A 27866-nucleotide genomic window follows, 5' to 3' on the forward strand; every position below is an offset into this window, starting at 1 on the left:
TTAGGGTGGAGAGGTTTAAATTATTATGGAATCCCTTACATATTCCTAAACACAGCTTCACATCATGGCTGATCATCCTCGACAGATCATCCTTTAAAGACAAACAGATTAAATGGGGAGATCCTCTGATCCTATTTGTGTTTTGTGGAAGCATGCAAATCAATATAGAGACCACCTCTGATCCTGCTCACTCAAGGACAGCTCAAAGGTACATTTCCCTAACGGATTCTTGGACAGAACCACATCACAGGGACTTGTGATACCATGGACTCCTCAGTTCGCCGTTTTGGCGCACACAGCAATTGGGGTGTTTACAACTCATTGTGGATGGAACTCATTGATTGAATTTGAGGGTATAGCGGGAGGGGTGCCTATGATTGGCAGGCCATTTTTTGGCCGTTAAACGCTCAACGGGCGCATGTTAGAGAATGTGTGGGAGATTGGTCTCCAGGTTGAGAGTGGAGTCTTTACAATGCATGGAGTGTTAAATAGCTTGGATAAAGTTATATCACAAGACGGGGGAGAAAATGAGGGAGAACATAAGGTCACTTCAACAACTCGCAAACAAAGCCATTGGACCCAACTGGATCTCTTTGGATAATTATATTATTGCTTTGTCAGATGTAGTGTTCAATACTAAAATATGGTAACTCTTCAGAACCAAGAAGTAATTTCGAGTTTGAGTTTCCCTAATGTTGAAGTTCAATAAATACCTTGATTCTGTCTCATGTTCTTTTAAAAGAAAACAAAAATGTTAATTTCCTCTTATCATCTTTCACTTAATTAACTCTTTTGGTCCGACTCAGCTACCTACCTGATTCTGTACCCCCTAAATCCACTACAAGGAAACTCAGAAGTTGGAGAAGTCGAACAAATCTTTGGAGGATGAAAATTGTGATGCATAGTTCATGGCGGTGGGAAGAACATGGGGGGGTGGTTAAACGGAAAGAGGATTCTTGGAGGAGGCTTGATGATCATGAGACAGGCTTTAAATAATGCCTTGATGCTCTGCTAGAACAACAGACCTTGTTAGACAGTCAGACTCACAGATGGGTGTGTTCTTAGCTCCCTATAGCTTTTGCAGTGAACATAACAAGTTTCTGCTTTCAATCTATCAAGAAAACTACTCTGTTTGTAATCCCTTTTGTTTCTGAGTCCATTTCTATTACAATAATTGTTAGACACAGATGATAAGAACACAAGTTCTGACGATTATGGGACATCCAAAAAAAGTAACATCAAACTCATTCTTGGAACCCAATTCACAAATGGTCAGAAATCATATCTGCAGATGAATCATCTCATAAGTAATTCCATAAAATTTTACTCACGCTCCCCTCAATAACAAACAAGAAAACACATAAATAGGTATATTCAGTAGAAAGAGGAAGAATCCAAATCAACAAACAGAAAACTACTACATAACTAAGGTATGTTCAGTAGAATCATGAAAATCAACAAGGTATCTGAGAAGTGAACCACTCCATGACATGAATGGGGGCCTTGATCAACTCCAGAGCCAGTTCTACTATCACTGTCACGCATAAACAACAAGGACAAATACAGGATAATAACAACCTGCACAACCCCCAAGATTGGAAAATCAGTCAGGAGGTATAAATTCTCAAGTACAAATGTAACATCATTATATAAAATAATTTAGACCAAACCCAGATCACATACTGTATCAAAACTGCCAAATTCTGAAATAGAATCAAGAAATCTCAAATAAGCAGAGATTGAGATGCAATTAAAAATTTAAAGCCATAAATAAATGTTAAAATTAAGTATGTTCATCAGGATTTAAAGTACAAGAAAAACTATCAAAAAGAAATTCTCAAATACTGCAAATTTGAAATGCAATAAGCCAAACCCTGTGCAAAATGGGAAAAAAACTGTCAGATAACAAAACTATGATGCCCGGAAACCAACATAGAAGAAAAGAACAGCCAATATTTGTCAAAAAGGAGACAAAGACTATCACAGATTCAAGAAATCTCAGAGAAGATCGTCCAGAAATTGAAGACTGTGAAAAATCAAGAAATCAAAGACATCAAGAAACTAAGATACAGCAAGAATTATTATAAAGGAAGAGAGAACAAACCCGACAATCCAAATGACAACGCCGACAACGGAGATAATTAGAGAAAGAAAGGCAAAGGGAAGGCCTATAAGAAAGCCAAGAGGCCTACAGTCACCGTCTCCACAGCACATATTCTCTGCTTTGCTTCTCTTGCTCTGAATCTACTTGTATTTTCTTCTCTCGCTTAAAGTCAGAGCGCTGAGTGAATCTGACAGAGAAGCAGAGATTATGTTACGTTAACGCTGATAGTATCCTTTAATTACTATAAATAATTTCTTTTCTTTAAAAAATGTTTGGATTTCTTTGCGTCCTTCGTGTCCACGTTGCGTGTTAACGAGGAGAGAGAGAGGGATAGACAGACAGGTTTGGTGCAGTTGACTGTTCGGGGTCGTCATAGCTGTTGGTTTTTAATTAAAAAAAATTCAAAGTTTACCAATCAAGTTCTCAGCAACCAATCACTAAACTCCAAAGGTGTAGTAGACGAAGAGGCTCAGAACCTTATCTTAAAGTAGCTGTAAAAAGAACATCATTTATTAATTTACGGTATGCATGGAGCTGCCATCATTCACGTTTACTTTCTGGCTCTATGTCACATCTCATGAGTGCGTGCCGGAATCTTACATGTTCTCAATCCTTTCTTTCCCCTTTTCTTTTCTTTTTTTTAATGGCCAAAGTGTCGTATTTTGCACATCAGAGAAAAAAGAAAAAGAAAAAGAAAAAAGGTAGAGCTAGAAAACAGAAACTAAAGAGTGTGTGTGTAAGAATTAACAAAGGTAACGAGGATACAGTAAGACACTTCATAAAGATAATTTAGTTTAGAGGCTTAGCTAGATGTTAAAAAAATGAAGGGGAAGGTGATAGTAGAGTTACGGTATATAAGAGGACATGATAAATATATATTTAAAACTTATCTAAGGTTATTGGATAGATATTTCTGTATAAAAGATCACATTTATTGCAAGTTAGAAGCTTTGACTAGACATTTAATGCTCAAGTAACCTTCTTTGTAATCACGTCTATGATATTAATAATAAAATAAACTTAGATCTTAATATTATTTTTTATTTTTTTATATCATGAATATCATATCAATGATGAAATCATGTAGTCTATCACATGATTTTATATAAAAAAAAAACTTAGTAAACAACAAATCTTAATATTAATCTTTATTCTTTGATATCATAAATATCATATCAGCGATGAAATCATGCAGTTTGTCACATAATTTCATAAAGAAAAACTTAGCAAACAACAAATTCTAATAATTGGCAAAGCTTAATTTATTCTACTGAGTATCAACAAGATCATTGCTATCACCTCCTTGATCTCTACAATTAGGAGAATCCTTCTCCATACCAAGATATTGATGACATAAACTCCAAATCATGTAGTTTATCACATGATTTCATAAAAAAAACTTAGTAAACAACAAATCTTGATAATTGGCAAAGCTTAATTTATTCTATCGAGTATCAAGATCATTGCTACCACCTCCTTGATCTCTATAATTAGGAGAATCCTCCTTCATACAAAGATATTGATGACATAAACTCTAAAGTTTATTCGTTTAATTTTTCAAGTGAAATCACATGTTCTAATAGCCTTGAGTCAATAATAATTTTGAATATTTATAAAAGAGATTCATTGAATGACAATTATTGACAATACATCTTTTTATGAGATTATACTCTTTTTTATCTATTAGATTTCATATTATAGCCGTGCATGAAAATCAATATCACAACCACAATCACATATCACCATGTAACACAATCCATTTATCATTTCATAGGTAGCTTCAAACATACCTTAGTCCAAACTTCATCATATCTATACAAATGCAATCTTTTTATTCTACCCATTACAATAATGAATTATATACTAATTTAAATAAAGTATGATGTGTGCACAAATAATTCTAATTTATTACAATTATAAGTTCAGAAATACAATCCAAAAGGCATAATAAAGGTAAGATAACACTTTAAATACATAACAAAGATGATAGTACTAAAGTCTACCTAAATATTAAAAGAAAATAATATAGCACACTACTATTATTGTGGAAGTAGGTGTGATGGAGTTGAAACATATATTCATAAGGTTAGAATATCAATCAAAATATGCATTTAAACTTAATATAAGAGAGTCATAATAATTAGTTTCCATAAATACTATCCTTAAAGCACTTTTTTTTTTCTTGATTTTGTCCTCTCATTTACCATACTACCTATTTCATTAACTCTTCAGTTCTAATTCTTTTTACACCAAACATTTAAAAGACATCTAATTCATAGGCCTCTATTTATATGGTCGACTCATAAATATTTGATTAATATCCTCACTCATATGGTCGACTTAATAATTTCTGATTAGTAGCCCTCACAAATATAGATGGCTTAACAATACTTGATCAATAGCCTCTACTCATATAGCCAGCTTAGTAATTCTTGATTTGTAGCCCTTGCTCACGTTGTCATCTTAATAATTCTTTATCAATAGCTTCACTTATATGGTTGACTTAACAATTTTTTTTTTATTAGTAGCCCCTAATTATATGACCAACCCTAAGGCCTAGAGCCAACCATGGTTTTTCTTTAAATACTCTTTATTATTTTCCTCTATCTGGCAATTAATTCATGACAACTTGAGCATTTAACAATAAAATACTCATTTTCTCTAAATGTACCCTAGAACCCTATAATTTGTAAATTGAAGATTTCTTCCCCTAAACATGGCAACACACAATAATAAGAAATTAGGTTATTAGAACACTTTTCCAACTATTTTGGAACAATGTTAGGGATTTTTTGCAAACTTTCTTCTCCTTCCTTTCTTCCTTCTTTAAATCTCTTGTTCTTCTCTCTTAAGATTTTATCTCTTCATTTCCCTAACCCAAACAAGTTTATGTATGATTTCCCTCACTGATATTACTTAATTCAATCCCAAATCAAATTTCACCACTAGTTTTTTTTTTTAAGAAAAAAATGAGAAGAAATTGAAGTATAATGATGAAATCTCTCTCATTTTTATATATAATCCAACCGACCCTTAAATAAAAAAGAGGGCGAGTAATTTTTCAAAATTTACAAAAAATATTAATACTCTTTGCTTCAATGTTGTTTTAAGTAGTTACTTGATCATTGATATTATTTTACAATGCTTGATACGTAATTGCATAAATATTTTTTGATTTAACTTTTAGGAAAAACTTCACCTTAATTTATAGAAATGGGTTCAAGTAGTCTTTTTACGTTGAACATTTTCTTGTTGAACCTTTAGAGATATGTTTTAGTACTCGATTTTCTCATTGTGTTATAACAACAAGCTTAGTGGTGCTTTTCTTTTTAGCTAGGATGCTTGTACTAAAACGCAAAATAATTTTGGCATTTAGATGATGAAAGTTGATGATTAAGCCAGGCTCTAAGCTATGGTACTATGCAAGAGCAAATTCATGAAACATTGTTGAAAGAACCTTGCACATAACATCATTGTCTTCTTATATGACAAGCTTTGGAATGCTTTTCACATTCTATATATGCTCTCTAAGGTCTAAAAGTCCATCATAATTATATAGGCTGGCCTTTGCAAATGTGTAATCTTTGGAGAGATGAATGTGTAACATTCTATGATAAAGTGAAGATTCTTCTACTTAATAGGTTTATTATCATAAACTCATAAAGTTGTTGATCTTGCTTTATATCTTATTCCTTTTCTAGGTGGAGTGCATGAGTTAGATTTATGTAGGGATCGATGGAGATAGTTAGATCCTCGTTTAAATGTGTATTATAAGAACACTTTTCTTAATAGATGTAGCTCCTTTTAAGTGTTGGAGTGCAAGTTTCTTCATGTCTACTTGCTTGCATGTCATTCTACATTGTCTCTTTAGAAACTAGAGTTGTCTCAATACCTTTAGTAGTGAGTCTATTGTGTATGAGAAGGGGTGCAAAGATGCAGTTGCATAAATATGACAACATAATTAAGTATCAACACTATATGAGAAAGTTATTGGAGTGGAAAGATCAATTATTCTCCTATATTTTATAGTTTTGTCAACCATGAAAAGAGTTTTGATGAAGAGAGAAATAAAATGTCATCATATACGGCGCCACTGAAAAGATTATGAAAATACCTCAAACTTGATATAGGCTTTTCATAGTTGTGTCTTGGGCTTATAACTAGTCTGAATATAGGTATTTATAAATCTTGATTATATCAACATATCCTGTAGGACATGGAAATTGGTGTTGCAATTATCTTGGGGTGAGTGAAGTTGTAGTGCAATTGATTAGTGAAGAGGTTAATGTTCACCATTGGTTGTAATGTCTGACGGTCATTGGTGGAGAGAGTAATTATTGTCGGTGTCATGTGAGGTAACAAACAGACACGGAGTAAGCATTGGTGAGAGAGGATATGTTTGCTTTGTATATAAAATTTTATGTGTGTGAATGGTACACGATGTCACATTCTAACTTAGCAAAACTCAAAAATACATTGAGGTTTATTTTTAAGTAAGTAGTGAGAAAAAGTGAGAAGGGGAAAGAATACGTGTGAGGAAAAAGAGGGGGAGGCAAGAAAGCGTGCGAGTGAGAGAAAATGTATGGGTAAGAGAATGAAAAATATATGGAAAACAGAAAAAGATAAGAGGGGTTGTTGAGGCCTGAGCTTGAATGTTACTATTTCAAATTTTTTTTCTTATTTTTCTTGTTATTTCAAATTCTTTCCTAATTATATTTTAGATATTTATTTAATTCAAATTTTATTAGTCATCAATATAACATACAATTTAAAACAATTTTTTTTTTTATGTTATTGAGATATAATTATTACATTCAAAGTTTATTAAATCAATTCTTTTTTATAACTAATCTATAATTTTAGAGTTTATGAAATCCTGGTTTTTTTTATTATTTTTCCATCATCCCCGTAAATTCTTAGTTTTGCAATCAACAATTATATCTTTAAATTTCTAGGAATAAAATTGAGTTTATTTTCTCTGCTGTAGATGTTGTAGATATGAATGATAATTTCATCCAAACTTCATAGATATGAATCCAAGTTAGTAATAGACAAGATATGAATATTATCAAACACAAAACCTGACTCTTTATATATATATATATATATATATATAACATTATATTTTTTAATAATAAATAATGATAATAATAATAAAAAAATAGACTATAAATATTCAAATGAATATATACCTTATATAGATTTAATTAAAACCTATCTCGTGGATACCGTTGGCATCCCAGTGGAAGTGCTTTAATGCCTTTCATCTTCAAAATAAGCCCCATTTTAATGTGTCCCCCACTAGCTGAAGCCCTTTCACGAACGAATGAGGATTGCATGTGATCCAACAACAAAAACAATGTTTAATGACTTCTTTCGAGATGCCCAATGTTCGGCCAGCCACTCTCAACACCTTTTTTCCTTCTTTTGATGATGATATAAACATAATTGGAACAACAGTCAAATCACCCTGTTGCAGGCCTTGTGGCTAGTCATTTGTACTCTTCTAGTTTGGTCTCCCCAGCTTGATTCCAAAATAAAATCCTTTATGAATAATAAAACAACTAGTGTTTGTTAACTAAACCTGAAAGATGCTTTCAGAAAGCTTATTCTATATAATTATATAAAAATCATCCATGGATCCAGCAGAATCAGAAATACTGATATCATAGCCTATTATGCTCCCCAGCCACCCAATCCAAATGTCATCAAGAGGGATTTCAATTGTTACAGTTATTTTCTTAGAGCTGATCAAGAAAGAAACTACAGAAGTTCTAATCTATACAAATTCACATATATACATGATAGAAAGACAGACAATATGATGAAATGAGCACTTCTAATAAGCTCCAGAAAGGGCCAGCATTGGCAGTTACCCGGAGTTGCCAGCTTCCAAAAAGCAAGACAAGATGACTCTGAACTACTAATTCAGAGTGACCTGTCTTTGAGCTATATCACTATAGCTACTGGCTGAGTCGTATATGAAACTTCAAATCAACTTGTCACCCAACCATATGCTAAGAATTTTAGGATTTTCAACCTAAGCTGCCTACGCCGTGGGTGTTATCCAGCTGGCTTGTTCAAACTTGCATTTTCAGTCTCCATGGCAATGATAGAAGCAAGTCTTTCGTAAACCTGTAATGTGAACCACCACTTAGTATATTTGCTACTACATTGTACACATGTATGTTAACTCTCCTGGGGAGGGAGAGAAAGAAACTAAATCTCATACCACAGAAAGCTTCTCGGTGGTATCTGGTTTTGTAACCTCGTTTTGTTTATTTGTGGATGATTTGTCGTACCTGCACAGCAGAGGTAATGCAAGAATCAAATTAAAAACAGCTTTTCTTTGGGTGCAGAGTTAAAAGAACATTGATTTTCTGTTAGATTGTCAAGGAAGATAGGTCAATGGATCATACATTAACTATTAAAATACATCACACTTTGAATTCCATGCAAACAATAACTGAGATACAGTTTTTTCTCACCAGTCACGGGGAATCCCAGCTTCATCTCTAGCTGAATAATTAAAGGGCCCTTTCAACTCCACGTTGTACTCCCTTAACAAATCTACTCAACGTGGCAAAAATATTTGCAAATAAATACTTGCATGGCATATATGGAACTAAAGACATATGAACAAGTGACTATCTAAGGTTAAACATTAAAAGGTCTGCTAAACCTTTAAAAGTGGAGCAAGGGGCACGACCCATTTTCTGACAGACTGAGACAAACCAGTAGACCCCAACGGCTACATGAGCAACTTCCTCATCAGCAATTCTAGCCACTATTTTAGATGTCTTATTGTCTCCAAAGCCAACTAGTTTTTGCACTAGCCTTGGCCCAGCATCAAGTCCTCTAGCCTCCTAAATCCATGGCATTAGAAGAACAAAGAAAAAAAAAAATTCCTCTTTAAATAGAAATGAAAAAATGTGTTATGTACAATCTATCTGTGATTGAAGTTTCATTACGTTTAAGAGTTCTATGGGCATATGAAAAGTAAGAACCATCCTTTAATCAGCACTTGCACACATCATAACTTCGCTGAGTGAACTGAAATGGCAGGCAGAAATAACAAGGACTTCACAAGACACATACCACTTGCCTGAGGGTAAAAATTCTATAACTTACCTATCTGGCAACAAATATCTAAATATATTTTATGGAAAATTGAAATATATAGTGAGGTGACTGCAGAAATCTCTACCATTCATCTAAACACAAAGATTTCATATTCTTATTTCATTGAACATATTATCTTACTACTCATATGCCAGTATGCATGTTTGCTTGTCATGAACATGTTAGTAGCTTCTTGGATAGCAAACCTTGAATGAGAAACCAAAGGAAAATTGAAAAAATGGCATATGCAGAGCCATAAAATCACTGTGCAAGCATATTTTAACACCCACTGGATCAATGAGGTCTAGATACTGTATTCAGAGCAAAACATTACCTGAACTAGAGGGATCACAGCCAAACGGGCAGCAACATCATCGGATGATTTTTCACACTCCCTCCAAAGCAAATTATGAGCAGGCATATCTCCATATCTAATGACAAGGAAATCAATGCTACTTGGTACAACAATAAAGAAGCGATAATACTCAGAGCAATGAATCAACTGACCTGAAACCCAGCTCGTCAAGTCTCTGAGAGCACCAAGCAAAATGACGACTCTCATCATCAGCGACATGTGCAAAGTCTGCAAAGAATCCTTCCTCCAAAATCTCGCTAAAAGGCGAAAATCGAACAACAGTATCCCACGCCAAATCAATTGCATTTAGCTCCACATGTGCAAGATTATGAAGCATGTAAGCATTAAGAGGCATGCCTGAATCTTTAGGAGCTGGAATTTCCTTTGGGGAAACCTGGAAATGAGCACATGAATCCAACGACCAATTCAACAACTGAAGCAATTAATTTTCCTATAAACAATAGTTAGTTAGCAATTTCAATCAACCAATAATATTCAAATCACTAAATCATCAACTCCCTACCCAAATTACTTTAGGAACATACATAGGTAATGGCATTTTCTTTTGTGAGAAAAACAAGCTAATGACATTTCTAAAATGTAAAAGGGACAAATTCCACAAATAGCATAAACGAAAGTGAGGTCCTGAAATGTCCAATTCTGAATGAAATTGAAAGCAACAAATCCCACTCTGACATGAACTACATACTGTGAAAGCAATACCTGCACTGAGGCACCATAAAAAATCTCCACTTCCTGATACTAGAAAATAGTTCAATGGAACAATTGCAAGTAAGCGATAAATAAACCATACTAGCACAAACTCATAAACACTTGACCAAATGTCCATTGCAGTGGCATTGATAATGCACAAAAAAAAAAAAAAAACCCATAAATCACCTTGGCGACGAACAACACAAAACATAACAACAAACACAAAAGAACCAAACTTCAATAAGCAATTCAAGCTTTTAGAGACACCCATTAAAGAATAACGTGTAAAAAACCAATAAGAAAACAAACCAATTCAGGTTTAGGAGGCCTAGCAGGTCTTGAAGGAGGGTCATATATCCCAATAGGAAGCTTCTCATTGCGCCACTTAGAGAAAGCCAAATGGGAAAGCTTGGATTTTGAGAGAGGGTCGCTAGTAGAGAGAACAAGAGCACCAAGTTCTGCAAGAGAAGAAGCAGAGTCCAACAACGAAGTGCCATTGGTGTCAATTGAAGAGGGAGGTGTTTGTGGGCCATTTGGTCCCCAAAACCTGTTTTTGTTCAATGGGCTTTCTCTCCATGGTTGCAGACCAGACCATGGTGAAAAATCTAAAGAAGAAGAAGATAAAGGTTTGGTTTTGAGGATATAAGGTTTGAGATTGGATGAGCATCTTGCAAAAGTTGGAGAGAGCATGAGTTTGAGGGGATGAATTTGCATTTACCTTAACTAGTTTCTGGTGACTGGTCTGCATTTGTTGTCAGCTTTTGTGCGTCTCTGGTATCGGTGATGTTTTTCAAAGATAAGTTTTACTTATAAATAATTTTTTATTTTTAATATTAACTTTTCAAAATAAAATAAAAAATAAAAAATAAATCAATGTAATGTTTTATCGAGGTAAAAGCATTTTTTAAAAGGCACGTAAAGTTAAAAGTAGAAGCTTACGCGATCTTAGTTTTCTAAATTAAAATGTTTTTTGATATTGAGATTCAATTATATTAAAAAAAAATTTAATTTATTTAGTCTTTAATTATTATTTTTTCTTTATATTTTTTTTATAATTTTTTGTTGATATTAAAAATAATCTTTAAAAAAAACTAATAATTTAATGCATTTCCATATAAAAAATACACTTTTAAAAATAAATTTCACCATATTCTCAAGTAAACCTAAGATTTTATAACAATGAATTTTTATTTTATTTTATGTGACTGTAATTTTATATTTTAATATAATATATAAATTCTTTTTTTATAATTCATGAATGATTTATATGATTTTAATGTTTAAATTTAAATTCTATTTTATAGTTTTATAATTTATAAATAGAAATGTATTTTGGTTTTAAAATTTATATTTTATTTTTTAAAAATGATTTAAAAAAATAAAGGAAGAAATCTGTATTAGGTTGGGTATTCAACGAATGAAAAAAAACCCCTTCACCCAATCGAATCCAAGCAGCTAGATTATAGATGAATAGTGGTGATGAATTTAAATATTTTGAATTAGAGATGAAAGGAGAAAAATCCAGCTCAAGCTCAACAGCACATTGCTAGCCCTACCCATGGTTTTTTTTTCCCCCTTCACCTTTTCAGTTTTTTCAAGGCATTTTATAACAAATAAATCCAAGGGACTGCTATATGTTATTATGTTGCAACATTGATAATACTTAAGTTTTCTTTTAATTAGGATATGATATTTATTTTTATATTTTAAATTTTTTTTTTTTAAAATTTTTTTTTTTTATTTTTTTTAAATTAATATTTTTTTATATTTTTAAATCATTTTAATACTTTTAAAAAAATATTTAAATAAAAAATATTTTAAAAAATAATTGGAATTACACTTTCAAATAAATTTTATAGTCTAAAATCACTTAAAATTCATATTTTTTTAGTTATTTTAAAACAAAAATACTTAAAAAAAAAAATCGTTACATCACTCAAAACACCCAAACCTACATCAGCACAAATTTTTTTTTTTTTCCTTCACTTTTTTCAGTTTTTTAAAGGCATTTAACAACAAATAAAATATCCCATTTACATGCAATGGATCCAGGAGACTGCTATATGTTGCAACAATGATAATACCAAGTTTTCTTTTAGGATTATAGCTCAAACAGAGATCCTTGCTTAAAATTATTTCTGATGCATCTTTTATTTTTTAATAGTATTTCAAAAAAAAAAAAAAAATTTTAAAAAATAATCACTACCTTTCTAAATCCTGCATCAGCACATGATTGATTACACCTTACATTGTGAGGAAACAATAACATTCATAAGAAATAATATTATACAAGATGTAAAACTAAATAGATATGGCTGTTGTTGCGACTCGTATGCGGTATAACTGTATAAGTTTGAGTGTTCATATGGAGCCCCATAATCAGTGCCAAGACCACAAACCAGCAATCTTCAGAAAAAATTATTTCTTAAGAAGCAATAATAACTTCACGAGTTTGAATTACAGACTATCTATTCTATAGCACCAAAGAATCCTGAATCTGCTAACACAAAATCAACGGCAAGGTAGCTAGAACTAAAATGACTAGTAGTTAGCCATGTACACATGCTAGAGGAAAACAAACCACTGTATCTATATCATAACCACATTCTAGGGCGTATTATACAAATGCAAGAGCAGACAGATTAGCCACATGAAGAAACCAGTTCCCACAAGAGAGACAAACTACACTTTGCACTGGCAGGACAATCCGTTGCCTCGAGAACTTCACTGTACACCAAATGCAGATTCCTAATGAGAATCGAAATCCAGAATGCATTGTACACCAACTTTGGAGATAGCCATCTACCCTAAACTTCTGAGATCTGTCACGGAAAAAGGAAAGGTGATATGAGCAAGGAGTACCACTAGTATTTAACAAACGTAGACATTGCCAATCACAAGCTAAGAAATACTTCTCATCAGCTAGCTAATGCAGAATAGAGAGGAAAATCTTGTGTAAAACCATAACAGCAGGACAACGCTTCAACTGTTTACAAAACATTTATTTGCATGCCCATGCAAGAATAGACAATCCACAAAAACCAATGCCTATCTGCATGCAAGCATCCTTTAAAATCACAGTTTCATTTTTACTAATCCAGAAAGCACAGATAAGCATTTCTTCCACAAGTTTAATAGGAAAAAAATAAAACAGATGTCAAAATACAACCGGAAAACAACTCTAAGAATAACCAGGCTTCACCAACTATCCCACAATTTAGCATGTTTCTTAAGACAGTCATGCTTTGCTGTATTGTATAGCAAGGTTCCCATGACAGACCTTGAAACTAGTCCTAAGACAATTGAACTATAGACTTGTTGGTGGCTGTGACTGCACCTAATCTGCACCATAGTTAACATCACAGCTATTATTGCATGCAACCCAGTATACTGTACAGTTGAGAACAAAACAGGTGCACTTATGGGATACTATACACGAGAATCATGGAGGGTAACTTTTATCCGTGAAAGAAATCACCACATTAAGAAAATGAAAAAAACAATAGAGGCTGGTAATTAATTGTACAGGTAAAATCGACATGAGTTTCCTATAATAACATGTGCACATGTTGTAAAGGTCAAAGAGAACAGGTTTTTGAGAACATGTAATTTCATCTCAACATCTTTATTGTGCAAATAACACAAACACAAAAAAAGGCCTCCCAACTCCATAACAAACAAACTGCCCTTTTTTAAACGTTTTAGAAAATGTCTTCTTCCATTAAATCATCATTTAGGAATTAGTTGTGCATACAGGAAAACAAAAAAGAAGTGATTGAGTGGAAGACCCTATAAATATAATCCAACTTCAGAACCAACATAGTGATTAATTAACTTTCAGAGATGGCAATGGTGCATAGGTGGTTCAGACAGAGAGGATGGTCCAAGAAAATGTCACTGGCTGGGAAAGATGAAAAATATAAATTTTAACACCGGAAATGGAGTTCAAAAAACAAAAAAAAAGGTTTGCACATGATCAACAAGCCTAAAATGCTCTGATATATATATATATATATATATATATATATATATATATATATATAAAACAAGAATCAGAAACCATTTAAAATAGGTTATAATAGCTGTAATCAACCAACAATCCATCACATAAAACATTTTAAATTCATTGATGATTAACTATCTCCTCCGACCCAAATTGTCATGGTGTGCACCAATTTATACAGTGCAGGCTTTCTACCATTTAGAAACCAATTTCTAATGCCAGGTCATTACATTAGCCAGCTAATCTTAGAGTAGATTCTGAACCCATTTTCTGCTCCCAAGCTCTGAAGTCCTAAGTCGTATTCTTTTTCCCTCACTAATCCATACCCAGCCTATAAGGCATTCATACCAGTGAATGGTACCCACATTTAACTATCAGAATTCAGAACCAACCCACCAATAACCAAGCCAACATCATCCACATAACTAGACAGGACCTTAAGCAATATAATGTTAATCACCAAACAACACTCTGACTAGAGCAATCACATTCTTGCTTATATAAGAGGCACTGTACAAGGGCAATCAGATACCACGTTTTAACATGCATAAAATTATGTTTTCGTTTTGTCACTAGTAAATCACAAATAAGGAGTGTTGTCCTAAACATCCTGCAAATCCTAAGCAAACATACATTCTTTTCAACAACAATGATCATGCTATTAGTATTTCCATTGCTACTACATTGCGGGAAGCACTTGCAGTCCGGACAGCAGACAAGCACTAATATGACAATGAGGTGACATTGATGAGCAGCATAGTATACCATATTATAATCAACAAACAGGAAGAAACACAGGAAAGTGCACAAGTTATCTGCAAATGAAAGTCACATAAACATTTCATGCAAACCCAGGAGAATATGCAAGCACCTGAACTACTTGAGTACTCAATTAGTTCCCTACATCAGATCCAGACGCTGAGGAGCTGTCACTGTCAGAATCTGCAATAATCATGCAGTTAAAGAAAAATAAATGAGTTCACCAAACATCAGACCATAAGACATAACAATGACAGAAGTTGCAAAATTAGAAATGTGAAGCAGTACCACTTGATGAAGATCCAGAATCACTGCTGGAGCTGCTTGAACTACTAGACCTACTTCCATTGTCTCCCAGTTTCTCCACGTGATTAGGTGACAAAGTGGAGACATTCCTTTCATCTGCCAGCAGAAGAAACAATGTTTCAAATAACCAATACAACTAAACTATAGGGTAACCAAAACGAAATTAAGACTCATAAACAGAAAACTTTACCTGCTTTTGTTTCTTTTGGTGCCTCCACCACAACTGGTGCTGAGATCTGCAACCAAATATCAGTAGAAATTTAGCAACCACAAATTCCTTTTAGAAAAGTACACTTAACGCTGAGAAATTTGGTCAAAGGCTTTACCTTCTGCTGCACATTCAGCTGAGAATCTGCTCTAGCTTGAATGGCAAGCTCAGCTTTTCTCTTATTCTTGCTTAAACTCTTCTTATAGTTGGTGACGAACCTATCCAGCTCCCACAGAGTCTCCACATCAACACTGTCAATATCCACTTCAATTTCATCATCATGTTGGGAGAGTGCTGAACTCCTCTTCTTTATTATCTGTACAATGTTGTCCAGTTTCTCTGAAGGTAGGCTCTGGAGGTTTGTACTAAGCTTCTGTTTCTCGTCATAGGTCATGTCTCTCTTGTTTGGATCCTTTGCCTTGGGCTTCTTTGGAACAGGGGTTCTACCAGAAGGTGTAGTGGTAATGGGTTTGGGTCTGGTATCAATAATAGGATATGTCATTGATTCTGATCTATCCAAAATCCTCCACATATCAAGAGGGGGTGGTACAAATGGAGGAGCCTTTCTTGATGTAGGTGTAGGAATGCCCACCTCATAACTGGAAGCAAACCTCATCTCATGATCATAATCCGACTTTATAACAGCCCACTTAGTCTCAAATATATCCAATAACTGCTCTGCCATTACGTGAACATCTTGTCCTTTCGGGTTATACTTCATAGCATTGTGAAATGTAAGTCTCACATCCTCTGCAAACTCTTCCGGGGACTTGTACCAATTCTTGGTCAGCCTGGACTTCACAGTGCCCAAGTCCATGGGATGCTTGATGATGGTAAAGTAATCATGCAAACCAAGACCCTTCACATCAACAGGTGTATTAAACACCCAACCATGTTTATGCTTCATCAGTCTGTCAAGCAAAGCACTGCAATTCTTGAATATCTTAGTGCCTGTCCCAAACCCAAACCCTGATTCCCCTGCCCCTTGCTTCTTCCCATTCAATTTCGACTTCTTATTACTCTCAGCTGGTGGAAACTTGTCTTTCGCAAGCAAAAACTCTGAATTTCTATAGAACTGATTTGCTTTTGGTGTCCTCTTCTCTTTCTCCACAAACTCACCCATGCCCTGGCTATTCTCCAGAACAGATATACTAAGCTGATTCAAAGGCCTAGACTGCCTAGGAGTAGGAGTAAGAATAGGAGTTGTGCTCTCACGGGGAACACCCACTGATCCCACTTCTGAATTAACCCTCCTCAATCTTCTATCCACCCCATCATTTACCAGAACCACCCGCGAATGATTCAGCCTACCAACACTGAGCTGCAATTCTTTCGCCTCAATTTTCTTCACCAAACTCCTCACCAATTCAAGCTCACTCTCCAACTTCTTTCTGAGCTCCCTCTTCTCCTGCTTTGACCGCGATAACAAGTCCACCTTCACCCTATTATCCATCCCTTCCTTCAGCAGCACCCCATTCCCCACATGCAGCTCCCTCTCCACAACTTGCTCTCTCACACTGGGCACCACCTCCTGAACTTCCTGCCCATTTAGTCTGGTAGAATCATCTGAAACTACAATTGAGTGAGAAACAGGCTGTTGCCCTTGCTGGGCAGTATTTGTGTCTTCAACTGCTACAGGTTCTGATTCTCGCACTTCAACCAAGTCCTTTTCGTAGTTCTCCTTGTCATTTGTTTCATTCCCAGATGCAGTTTCAGTAGCTGCAGTGGAGGTAGTTTTAGTTGCGGTTGCGGTTTCAGTTGCAACAGCGGAGGCGGTGGTTAGAGCAGTCGCAGTTTCAGTTGTGGCAGTTGCAGTGGTTGTTGTGGTGTTGATGTTATTTTTGCCAGCGGCTTCTGTGGTAGTAGTGGTTATATTTGTGTTACTGTTGTTATCAGTGGTGGTGGTGGTGGTGGCAACGGTGTTGATGAGGCTGTTCTTTTTGGGTCCCTTAAAGGCTTTTCGAGTATAAACCTTATTCTCTGTATACCTTTGTTTCTTTCTAACTTCTCCTCCTTCATTTCCTCCTTCTCCTACTACACTCTCAGAAGCCATACATGTACCACCTCAAAACCCTAACTTTCCCCTTTAAAACCGTAATTTCCTCTCAATCCCGTTTTCAAAACCCTAATTTCCTCAAAATTCCCCTAAACCCCCAAAAATTAGGGTTTCCAGTATAACCACAACCCCAGAGAAAAACCCTACTTTCACTCCCAAATCAACCCAAACACAAACATAGAAATACAATTAGGGAAAAAAAACGCGTAGAAACCACAAGAAATTAGGGTAAAGCACGAACCTTTATCGAATCTTTCACGATCTAAAAACCTATACATACAGAATCATGTATCTACACATCGCCAAACACACACAGTGTAAAAGATAGAGATTTCTTGAGAGAGAAAGAAAGAGAAGGTTAGGGTTTCGAGCTCTAATTTTGTGGAGATCTTCGATTCCTTTTGCCTTTCCTTTCTCTCTCTAAAACTTCAAAAAAAATGAGCACGAGACTTTCTCTCTCTAAAAAACGTTTCTCTCTCTAGAACTCGTCACCTTACTTTACTAATCCTTTATCTTACAGGTGTACGGTGCCTGTGCGTTCGTGTATTTAAGTGTCGTGTTCGTGTAAGTATCCTAGCAACTTTCGAGAAACTTAGACCCACTAGATATATAATACGTCCTAGGCACGCTCCAATTAGATAGGGGAAGATGTGTGCGTGGGGTGGATGCGAGAGTGGGAATATTTGAGAGGTTAGTGGCGCGGAGTTTTGATTCTGGAATTTTGAAGGGTTCGCTCACGTAGGGAGAAGTGCGTGAGATATAACCTCTGGTTTTGGGTGGGAGTGGAAGAGGTTTTAGTGGTCGGCAGGGATTTGCACGCGCCAGAAGTGGGTTGCAGGTTTAGAGTAGTTAAAATTGGGCTGATGTGGCAACATCTATGCCGTTCAAAGTCAACAACAGATGAAGGGAGTGTTCTGTTCAATTCCTCAAACTGAAAACAACGGGAAAACGTTGTAGAGATGATATACAAATCAGTCCTCTATGTTTGAGGATTATTTGAAAAGAGTATCCAATGTGTTAAAATTATGAGATTTTAACATGCTATATATGATTGAGGTCAAATTTCAAACTCTAGCTGGTTTCCCGCAACATCACTTTTTAAATTATTTTATTGGATATTGTAGTAATTAAAATAAATATTGGTAAGAAATCTATCAACATAAATTTTTAAGGGAAAAAAAAATCATTTTTAGTCAAAATTCCCTTTTTTGTACATTTTCTTTTTTGATGACAAAAATATATCTTTTTGATTAGCAATATGGTTTTTGGAATAAAAAATTAAGGAAATTAAAATATATATTCATAAGAAGTCTAACTATTTAAATTAAGGAGAAATAACTACATTTTTTAATCAAAACTCTCTTTTCCTATTCATATTTTTTCTTTTTATTTTGAGAATATATATATATTTAATTAGAATCATGATTTTTTAAATCAAAACTTGCTAACAAAAACACTTATACACATAAAAAAAAAAAAACAGTATGCATATACTCATAAAATATTATTCACTTCAATAATGAAATTAAATTTTTTGTTTTGGTTGATTTTAATTTGAACAGTAAAATTACACATAAAATTAAAAATTTATGCCTTAGATTCAGAGGTAATTTAATCTTTTCAACTACTCATTAATTATTAAAGGATTGTTTAGAGATCCATGCATCATTTCAACTTTTTAGAATAATAAAATGAAGAATTTAAAATCATTGACCAAAAGAGTTTTTCATTCTTTTATATATATATATATATATATAGCTCTTGGTATCAATAGAAATGAGGGCATGACATGGTCATTTTCATCTTTTCATAAATGCCTTTTGTAGATTCCATATTTGTGGAGAGGTTTTATATATATATATATATATATACATTTATTTAGAAAGTTGTTGGCATATAATCATCATATGTCAAGGCATAGATGGCCTCTTTGTAGCCAAACCTACCCTCTCGTCATGTTATTGGAAGCATCGTTATGTTCTTTACTTCATGGTGCAACACATGTCAGTAGTAGATGAACAGTTTGTCATTAATGATTATTTTTCTTTTTCTTTTCTCTTCCCCTAAAAAGTATATGTTGGTCCTTTTTATTTTTAATATTTCAATTTCATTCCTTATTTTTTTGATTTCGAATCTTTTTTTTTGTCATTTTATAAAAGTTTTGTTTATTTTTTAATTTCATCATTCAATCAAAAGTTTGAGGTGTATTTATTTTTCATTTTGGTCCTCATTCTTTTGATTTTTTCATTTATTAAAGTTTTTTTCTTTTCAATTTAACTATGTAATTGAAAATTTTTGGCTGCCCTCTCATTTTCTTTATTTGTATTTTCACCCTTACTCTTTTTAATTATATATATATATATATATATATATATTAGATCCTTTTATATATTTGATTTTTTTTCTTCTAATTGTATCATTTAATATTTGATTTGTCGGGGATTTAACTTTGTGGTATTTCCATTTATGGTGCTTCTGATCTAGTAATTTAGGTCATAAGTTTAAAAAGTTAATACGAGTTGATATATTTTTGTTTTTGCCTCATTTTCTTTTTTGATTTCATCATTCGATATTATTTAAAAAATATATTAGCTTTGTGGTTTCTATTAATTATTTTTTCTTTCGAGTTATCTCGGTCTATTGTTTTAGGACACAAGTTTTGCAAGTTAATCTAAATTTACTTTTTCTTTATTATCTAGGTTACATGTTTAATTTTACAATATTGAGCATAACTCCAAATCTAATCGTTGAATGGAGTTGAAATTTTACAAGATGATTTCAAAGGTGTTGTTCGATGTTGGAGTAAAATGTCAAGTCAATCAGAATTCGATAAGATGCATGTCAGAAGTTACTATATAAAAACTTTATTATTTTCCTAATTGGTTTGAGATTATCTTTCCTTATGATTTTTGGATTCTCGCTTGGTAAGAATTCCTTATTTTGTTTGGAGACATATATGACAACATACTACTTATATATTTTTGCAAGAATTCCATGTGCTACAAGGAGTACAAAATCAACAAAGATTTTAAAGATATTAAGGAAGAGAGGTTAACATCAATCTTTATGGGCAAAGAAGAGGAGGTGTATTGGCAACAGATTCTCCTTCAAATTCAAGGAGATAAAAGGCGATAGATTCTCCCTTAATTTCAACGAGATTATAGACGACAAATTTTCTTGGATTCGATATAAGAATATAAAAATGGCTACTACACATTATTTAAATAGGGAATCTGACTTGTTTTTACTTATTGCAATTTATCAAGTGATAAATGAGGTTCAATGCATTTCAAGTTTGGTGTTTGATAATGTTTTGTTTTTTTGGAAGAAATTGATATATTGAAAGGGTTAGTCAGAAGGTATCCAAAAATAAGATACACGGACGAAAAGAAAAGAAAAGAGAATCACAAAAACAAAAGCAAACACAAAAAGAAAGAAAAAGAAAGCCAACAAATATATAACTGAAAAAGAACAATATGATTGAAGAAGCTGATATGTCATGTTTAAAATCTTGATTTGGTGTTAGACTAATCTATAATACCTTCAGACCCCATAATTAAAGTAGTGCTAGTAGCTATAAAGAACTTATCTACAGACTTGAGCCAATTCAAGAGGCGATAAAGAATTAGGGAGAAACTATCTTCGAAGACCGCAATTCCATAATTGGAGATTACCTTGTTCATGAGCCATATACTCCAACTAACACAACAAGAAAACATAGACCAAGCCTTACGTTGAAATTTTTCAAACATTAGATTGGGCCACTGATGTAAAAAATCATCCACACAGTATGAAATGCAACCTTTAACAGCCCACCAATCCAATAATTTCATCCATAATTTTCACACTGGTCTATAATGAAAGAGAAGATGATTTGAAGTCACAATCTTATTTTCACCAATCCAAGAATTTGATAATGTGATTTAAGCTTTCAACAATCTTTATCTCTTCTATCATGAAGCATTAGATAGCTAAACGTTACCAAATCTTATTGCATGGAATTGCAGTAGGGCGGGAAATTCAGATTTCCGTATGTGTGTTCATGAATTTGTGTGTGGAAAATAAAAAGAGAAACACTAGAGATGAAGAGAGGGTGAGAATTTGAGAGTTTTTTCAATAGATATAAGATTGTGTTTTTGAAATAAAAGAGCTTGTTTTATCCCTTCTAGTGTTTCTAAGCCACCATAAATGGTTTCTCCCACCAACATCCAGGACCTGATGGCTTCCAACCTTCTTTTCTATTAGAAGCATTGGCATCTTATTGGTGATTCTTTGTTTCATATGGTTAAAAGATGCTTTTGAATCTGGTTGTTGTCTTTCCAAGCCAGCAGATACGCTATTAGTTTTCATTCCAAACGACCAAATCCAGTGAGCATGAAGCAATTCCGTCCTATAAGTCTGTGTAACGTTAGCTACAAGCGATTCTGACCAAGTCCGAGTGAATCGCATTCTTCCCTTTTTCTGGATTTGTTGATTACCCCACTTCAGGGTGCCTTTATATCTTGCAGATAATATAGTGCTTTTGCTCAGGAACTGCTTCATGCCATTCGGAAATCTAAGAAGAAGTTGGGTAGCGTTGCTATAAAAATTGATTTGGCCAAGGATTATATATGATCAAGTGAAATGGCGCTCTTTGAAGCAGACATACTATGATTTTGCTATGTTGGGTTAGCAAACCGTTAAGCCCAACTACGGAAACCATGTCAAAATCAATCCATTACTTGAATATTGTCCTAAATGATCCATTAACAATCAAAGGTGTTTGATATTGAGGTAATCCATTACATTATCTCCGTTCATCTTGAGTGGTCTAATCTTTTCTGACTTGTAAGAAAAAAAGCACCAACTTTTTCATAGAAGAAGCTATATAAAAAGAGTCACAGGTCGTCATATCGTCGATGATCGTTACAATAAAAGCAAAATGACTGATATATTGAAAGATACTCAAGAAAGCAACATAGCTTTCTCTCGTTAAAGTACTTTTAACAAAGCCAATTCCACATCACTGCTCATACATTTAACATAAACAGAAAGAAAATGGATCAAAGAGCCTTTCTCCGAACCAAAGTGATTGACTTAATACCGTACGATAAACCAAAAGCAGTGCCTGTCGTAGAATCATTAAAAAAAAAACAAACACACAATATCTTGATGAGCTCCATAATTTATAATTATGATCAAACTCAAACTTTATTAAGATATAAGGCCATCTTGGAAGGCAGCGCTCCCTAAAACAACTTCGTCAATAATGATGATGAGGATCTGGTCCTGCTGGTGTAACTCTATCGGGGGGAACACCAAGAGTAGACAACCGTCGATAATGCTCAAGTTTGGAGCGATCAAAACCTAAATCGAGCAAGAGGTGGCGGGTATTATTAGCATTTCCTTGCAATGCTTGACCCCCCTTGAGGATACGTGCCTCTGAAGTCAAGAAGATTGCTGAGAATAAAACCATTAACAAAAGTATCATTGCCCTTGAAGTTGAAGCAACTCTGCTAGCCATGTATACTAGTATATGTTAAGAGAATAACCAAGTTTGGGAAGAAGGGTAACAAGCTAGATTTGTTTAAGTACTGGCCAGTAATAGCTTGAGCTTCGAAAGAAGAAAGTAGTAGCTTCCATGGAACATAATTTCATATTTATAGGACAAAATCTAAGACCTGAGAAAATGACAAGGGACAACGTATAGTGGAGAGAATGTGGAGACCGACAAAGTCCATCCAAAGCGTGATTGTCGTCTACTTCATTAGAATAAAACCTTATGTTTTTTTTTTATTATGTATCTCACCTTAACGTTTATGTCCCATTCCATAGTCTTTATGCAAAGCATCTCCTTCTGAAAATGATAAGGGGAAGGTCTAGTCATCTGTGCTTGTACACTTGGCTGGATTTTAAAGTGAAGAAAATAACAAATAATATATACTAGCTGGTAATCTAAAAATATAATCGATCTACCAAATGAAGAAGTGACTTTTGCCTACACTCATCTTTTTTAGCAAGGAATTTTCCTCCTTTGATTTACTAAGTCTTATAACCTAAGATTCGTTTGGTTTCATTTTCAATTTTCCTTAATTTGAAAATAGAAACAAAGGGAATTGTTTGTTTTGATGTTTTTTTCTTTATTAAAAAGACTAAGAAAAAAACTCACCATTTGAAAAACACCTTATTTGGTTTTAAGATTTTTTGACAAAGCATTATTGTTTTTTTATGTGTTTTAAGATTACTTGTTTTTGTTTTCATTATTGGGTTTTTTTTTTTTAAAAAGAAAAATTACGAAACAACATATTAATATCTGAATTATCAAATTTGTCATTAACTAATAGATCATACCCTAAAAAGAAGAAGAAGAAGAAAACAAAATAAGGAAAAATAATAAAATCATCAACAAATTATGAGAAAGAGGACTTTTTCATTGCTTACTTTGAGAAAAATACGAAACAACATATTATTTCTGAATTATGGAAATTTTCATTAATCAGTAGATCATTACCCCCAAAAAAATAAAGCAAAACAAGGAAAAACAAAAACAAAAATCGTCTATAAATTTTGAGAAAAGGGACTTTCATTGCTTACTTTGATCAATTAAGATTATAATATTCATTTCATTTCTTGTAGTGAACAAACATGTGTTTTATAAGAAAAATATTATAGTATAAACTAAAATATTTAAAAGATATTTTATTGGTCATATAAATAATGACTCATCTCATAATGTTTTTAGTTTTTTTCACTTTTTTTTGAAACGCCTCTAAAATCTATGTATTTTTTTTTGACCTTTTTTTAATCCTTTTATCATCTAATTTCATGAGATAAAGTTTTAAATTGTAGTAGAAAAAACAAGATTAAAAGAGAAATGACCACAATATAAAAAAACTTAATTAAAAAATTACATTTACTAAATTTATTTTTGAATTTTGACTAGAGTTCGAAAACTCATTTTGTTTATTTTTCAGTTCTTTAAAAAAAAAAAAAAGAGAAACTAATTTTTATCTGTGTAAGAAAAACTCCTATAAAAGAACTTCAACCAAAACGTTAGATGATGTAAGATTAGTTGAAATATTGAGTTTCAATTTGGTTGCTTATTATGAAAATTAAAAGATTTCTTGCCAACCAAATGCCCAAATAAAATACCTTGAGCCAAAGCAAAGAAGGTATTTTTTTTTTTTGTTGAAACTTGCCTCTATGTGGATTTTCCACTGCATCATAAGAGATTCAAGAATTTTAGAGCATCCACCATTGCAAACTTATCAGAGAATGAAGTGAGTTACATACTTTTCAAGATTCATAACAGTGGAGAAAAAGAAGAAGCTCAATTGTTTCTTTTTCTGAGTTAAAAAAGGGACAACCTGCCGAAAGATTGTCAATAAAATCCTTCTTGCAAGGAAATCCTTGATGACTCTCCCATGCAATAACAGGAAAGAGAATACTTCAATTTTTGGTGGTGATATACTTTTCTATAGAAGAGGATAGAAAGAAGATACACATAGATAACGAATTCTATCCAAAAGATTGTTGCATGGCTTTGACCGCGTAATTCCCACTTCTCTCAATATGCCAAACTCCTTTTGTCTTCATGTTAGTGATGTAATTCAACAATAATTCTTTTTGTTCACATCTACGCCAATTTTTACTAGCAACCTTATAAGACTTTTATAGTCACTAGATTAAAAAATAATTAAAAATGCACTAGCTCCATATACAATCATGTGCCACTACAATATAGTTTTTGGAGTATTGCATTATGGTCATCAATAAATATTGTTGCCAAACAATTTAACCAAAATTTAATCCACTTGTAGTGAGACACAACACAATTAGAAGGGACAAGCTGTCAAAGAACCATCTCAACCCAAAAGTTTAAGCTGTTAGGTGAGGTTTCAGGATATAATTTATATTATTCTCTAATATACCCCTTCAAGTGAAAGCTCTTTGTGCTTGAAACTTGCACAGGCCCACATTATCTTGTGCTTGATTTTTATCAAATAAATAAAGATAATAAAATTCAAACTCGTGACCACTAGGTCATCAAAGCTCTGATACCATGTCAAAAAATGATCTCAACCCAAAAGTTTAAATTGTTAGGTGAAATTTCAGGATATGATTTATATTATTTTCTAACACAAGCCATGTTTTGAAAAACCTATATCAAGGCCGGTGGATTCTTTGGCAGTTTAGACGTTTGGCCAATTATAATAACCTTATGATCATTTGGCAACTGCAAATAGACATTGCCCCTTTTAGATCGTTAAGCATCAATGCCTTTCAAATTTTCTAGTGCTAATCTTTCTTGTACTCGTTGTAAAAGTCGAAGCTACAAGCCCTAATTCTATACCTTATAATTCTTGGGTAGTTAAATCATGATGACGGGAAAATGACAAGTCCTCCATTCATAAAGTTATTATGATAGGGGGGGGGGGGTCATCGCCATCCTATGTTTTGATGCACTGACAATTCTTTATCATGCACTGATAATTGATCATTAACAAATAAATTAAATTTATCATGCACTGGCGGCGCCAAATTAGAATTCAAGCTTTGAATTGCCTTTTATTTTTGTATAAACTTTACCCCCGCATGCATATTCAATAATCTGAAAGGTGTACGTGGCTTCATGTAAGGTAGTGTGACTCTACATGGATTTGCCCTAGCTAGTGAGTTTCATGTGATGATGAAGAAGGAAAAACATTACCTTACATGATGACCAGTTGCTCAGTTATGTTTTCAGCTAAAAGAAGCCCTAGCCACAGTATTTTCTCAGAACTTGCATGTTCATATATAATTCACTAGTTATATGAAAAAAATGAGTCCAGGTGAAACACAAGAATTAACAAAATGAAAATGTGCACCAAGAAAATTAAATCTCTTCATTAATTTCATATCTCAGGCGATACTACAGGTTGATTTGGGCAATAGTGCAGGACATAACATCACTTGCCAAAAAAGTTGAAAGCATACACATTTGCATTTCTGCGCTGCATAATCCCTTCAACAATATGTTAGCACCACAAAAAAATCAAGAAAAGAATGATGAAAAAGAAAAAAAAATAAACTATAATTTAAGGGTTTTGCTTCCCCTCGTTTTCTTTGAACAATTTCAAGAAATAAAAAATTTAGTTCTTTAAGATCATCAAAGAGATGAAGAACGGAGAATCTATAAAGATGTCAACGATCAAAATCATGCCACATGTTTAAGAGATTATATAAGATGAAGTGGTTAACATTCTGTCGACGGTTAAAGTAGTTAATATTGTTAGGCAGTTAGAAACAGTTAGAAAAGCTGTTAAATATTGGAGAAAGAAACTAGTTTATGTCTGTAGATTAGTTATAAATTCAGCTTCAATCGAGGACATTTTAATTTTTTTTACTCCACGATTTACGAGCCGTGACAGTATAAAACACTAAAAATATATATATTTTTTCAAGTGTCCTAGATTTCTAAATTTTTGTCCCTCCTCCTTACGATTTAAAAGTTGCAAACTCTTGAAACACTAAGGGAAAAATGAGCTTTCGAAGCACATGAAATCTCCTTAGATTTTTATCCTAATAAATTTAGTTTGAATCAAACCTAGAAAAACTGATGGGAATATAAAACACTAACACTATAGCAATTATAGAGCAAACCAAACACCAAGCAGCTTACCTTAGGTAGGGCGTATTAGGGGTGCTAATACCTTCCTTTTACGCAACTAATCCTTTACCTTAGAATCTCTCTGAAAGATCCAATTAGGTTCCTAGTGACCAAAATACTTATAAGTGACGACTCCTTTACACAAAAAAAAAACCCTGAAATCAATCGAGGATCGCCGCTCCGCCGCGAGGGTGTGACAGTTCTTAAGAAATATAGTGAATACATTCATGTTCGTGCCTTGCAACTATCAACTGCTCTCTCTCTCTCTCTCTGCATTCTTTCATTTCTCTTCTTAAATCTCTAAATTCTTTCATTCAATTTTGTTATCTTTACAGAATCAAGGGTGAAGATGGTGGAAGAGCACACCTGCTTCTGCTTCTACTTCTACCGCGAACTACAGGTGATGATGACGAAGATAATGAAGAATTAGAAGGTGTAAATCTGTTGGACTCACTTGTCAATTTTTTCTTCTCTCCTTCACAAGCCTTATCTTCAATTTTATGACGCTGAACTCTAGTTGAATTTAGATTTGCAGGAAGAACACAATTGCATAGAAAGCCTACGAAAGATCAAGAATAAGAACCATTTCAAGTTAAATACTAGACAACAGC

At 33.5% G+C, this 27866-nt stretch overlaps 3 protein-coding genes across 3 annotated transcripts; all 3 read right to left on the minus strand.

Annotated features, from left to right (window-relative positions):
- Positions 1-1286: 1286 nt before the first annotated feature.
- Positions 1287-2450, minus strand: LOC118056639 (signaling peptide TAXIMIN 1). The gene is made up of 2 exons (XM_035068906.2): positions 2105-2450; positions 1287-1578 (listed from the first exon to the last, which is right to left on the minus strand). The coding sequence occupies exons 1-2, from the start codon at positions 2212-2214 to the stop codon at positions 1455-1457; spliced, it is 234 nt and encodes a 77-aa protein (XP_034924797.1). The 5' UTR covers positions 2215-2450; the 3' UTR covers positions 1287-1454.
- Positions 2451-7696: 5246 nt separating this feature from the next.
- LOC118056640 (uncharacterized) lies at positions 7697-11070 on the minus strand. Its single transcript, XM_035068907.2, has 7 exons — positions 10605-11070; positions 9734-9975; positions 9561-9657; positions 8787-8970; positions 8593-8674; positions 8337-8406; positions 7697-8239 (listed from the first exon to the last, which is right to left on the minus strand). Exons 1-7 carry the CDS (start codon positions 11007-11009, stop codon positions 8168-8170), a joined length of 1152 nt encoding a protein of 383 aa, XP_034924798.1. The 5' UTR covers positions 11010-11070; the 3' UTR covers positions 7697-8167.
- A 1632-nt stretch (positions 11071-12702) lies between these two features.
- Positions 12703-18127, minus strand: LOC118056641 (transcription factor GTE4). Its single transcript, XM_035068908.2, has 5 exons — positions 15690-18127; positions 15554-15599; positions 15346-15459; positions 15170-15240; positions 12703-13117 (listed from the first exon to the last, which is right to left on the minus strand). Exons 1-4 carry the CDS (start codon positions 17622-17624, stop codon positions 15191-15193), a joined length of 2145 nt encoding a protein of 714 aa, XP_034924799.1. The 5' UTR covers positions 17625-18127; the 3' UTR covers positions 12703-13117; positions 15170-15190.
- Between the last annotated feature and the right edge of the window lie 9739 nt (positions 18128-27866).

This window comes from Populus alba, chromosome 19 (assembly GCF_005239225.2).
Source record: "Populus alba chromosome 19, ASM523922v2, whole genome shotgun sequence".
Classification (NCBI taxonomy): domain Eukaryota; kingdom Viridiplantae; phylum Streptophyta; class Magnoliopsida; order Malpighiales; family Salicaceae; genus Populus; species Populus alba.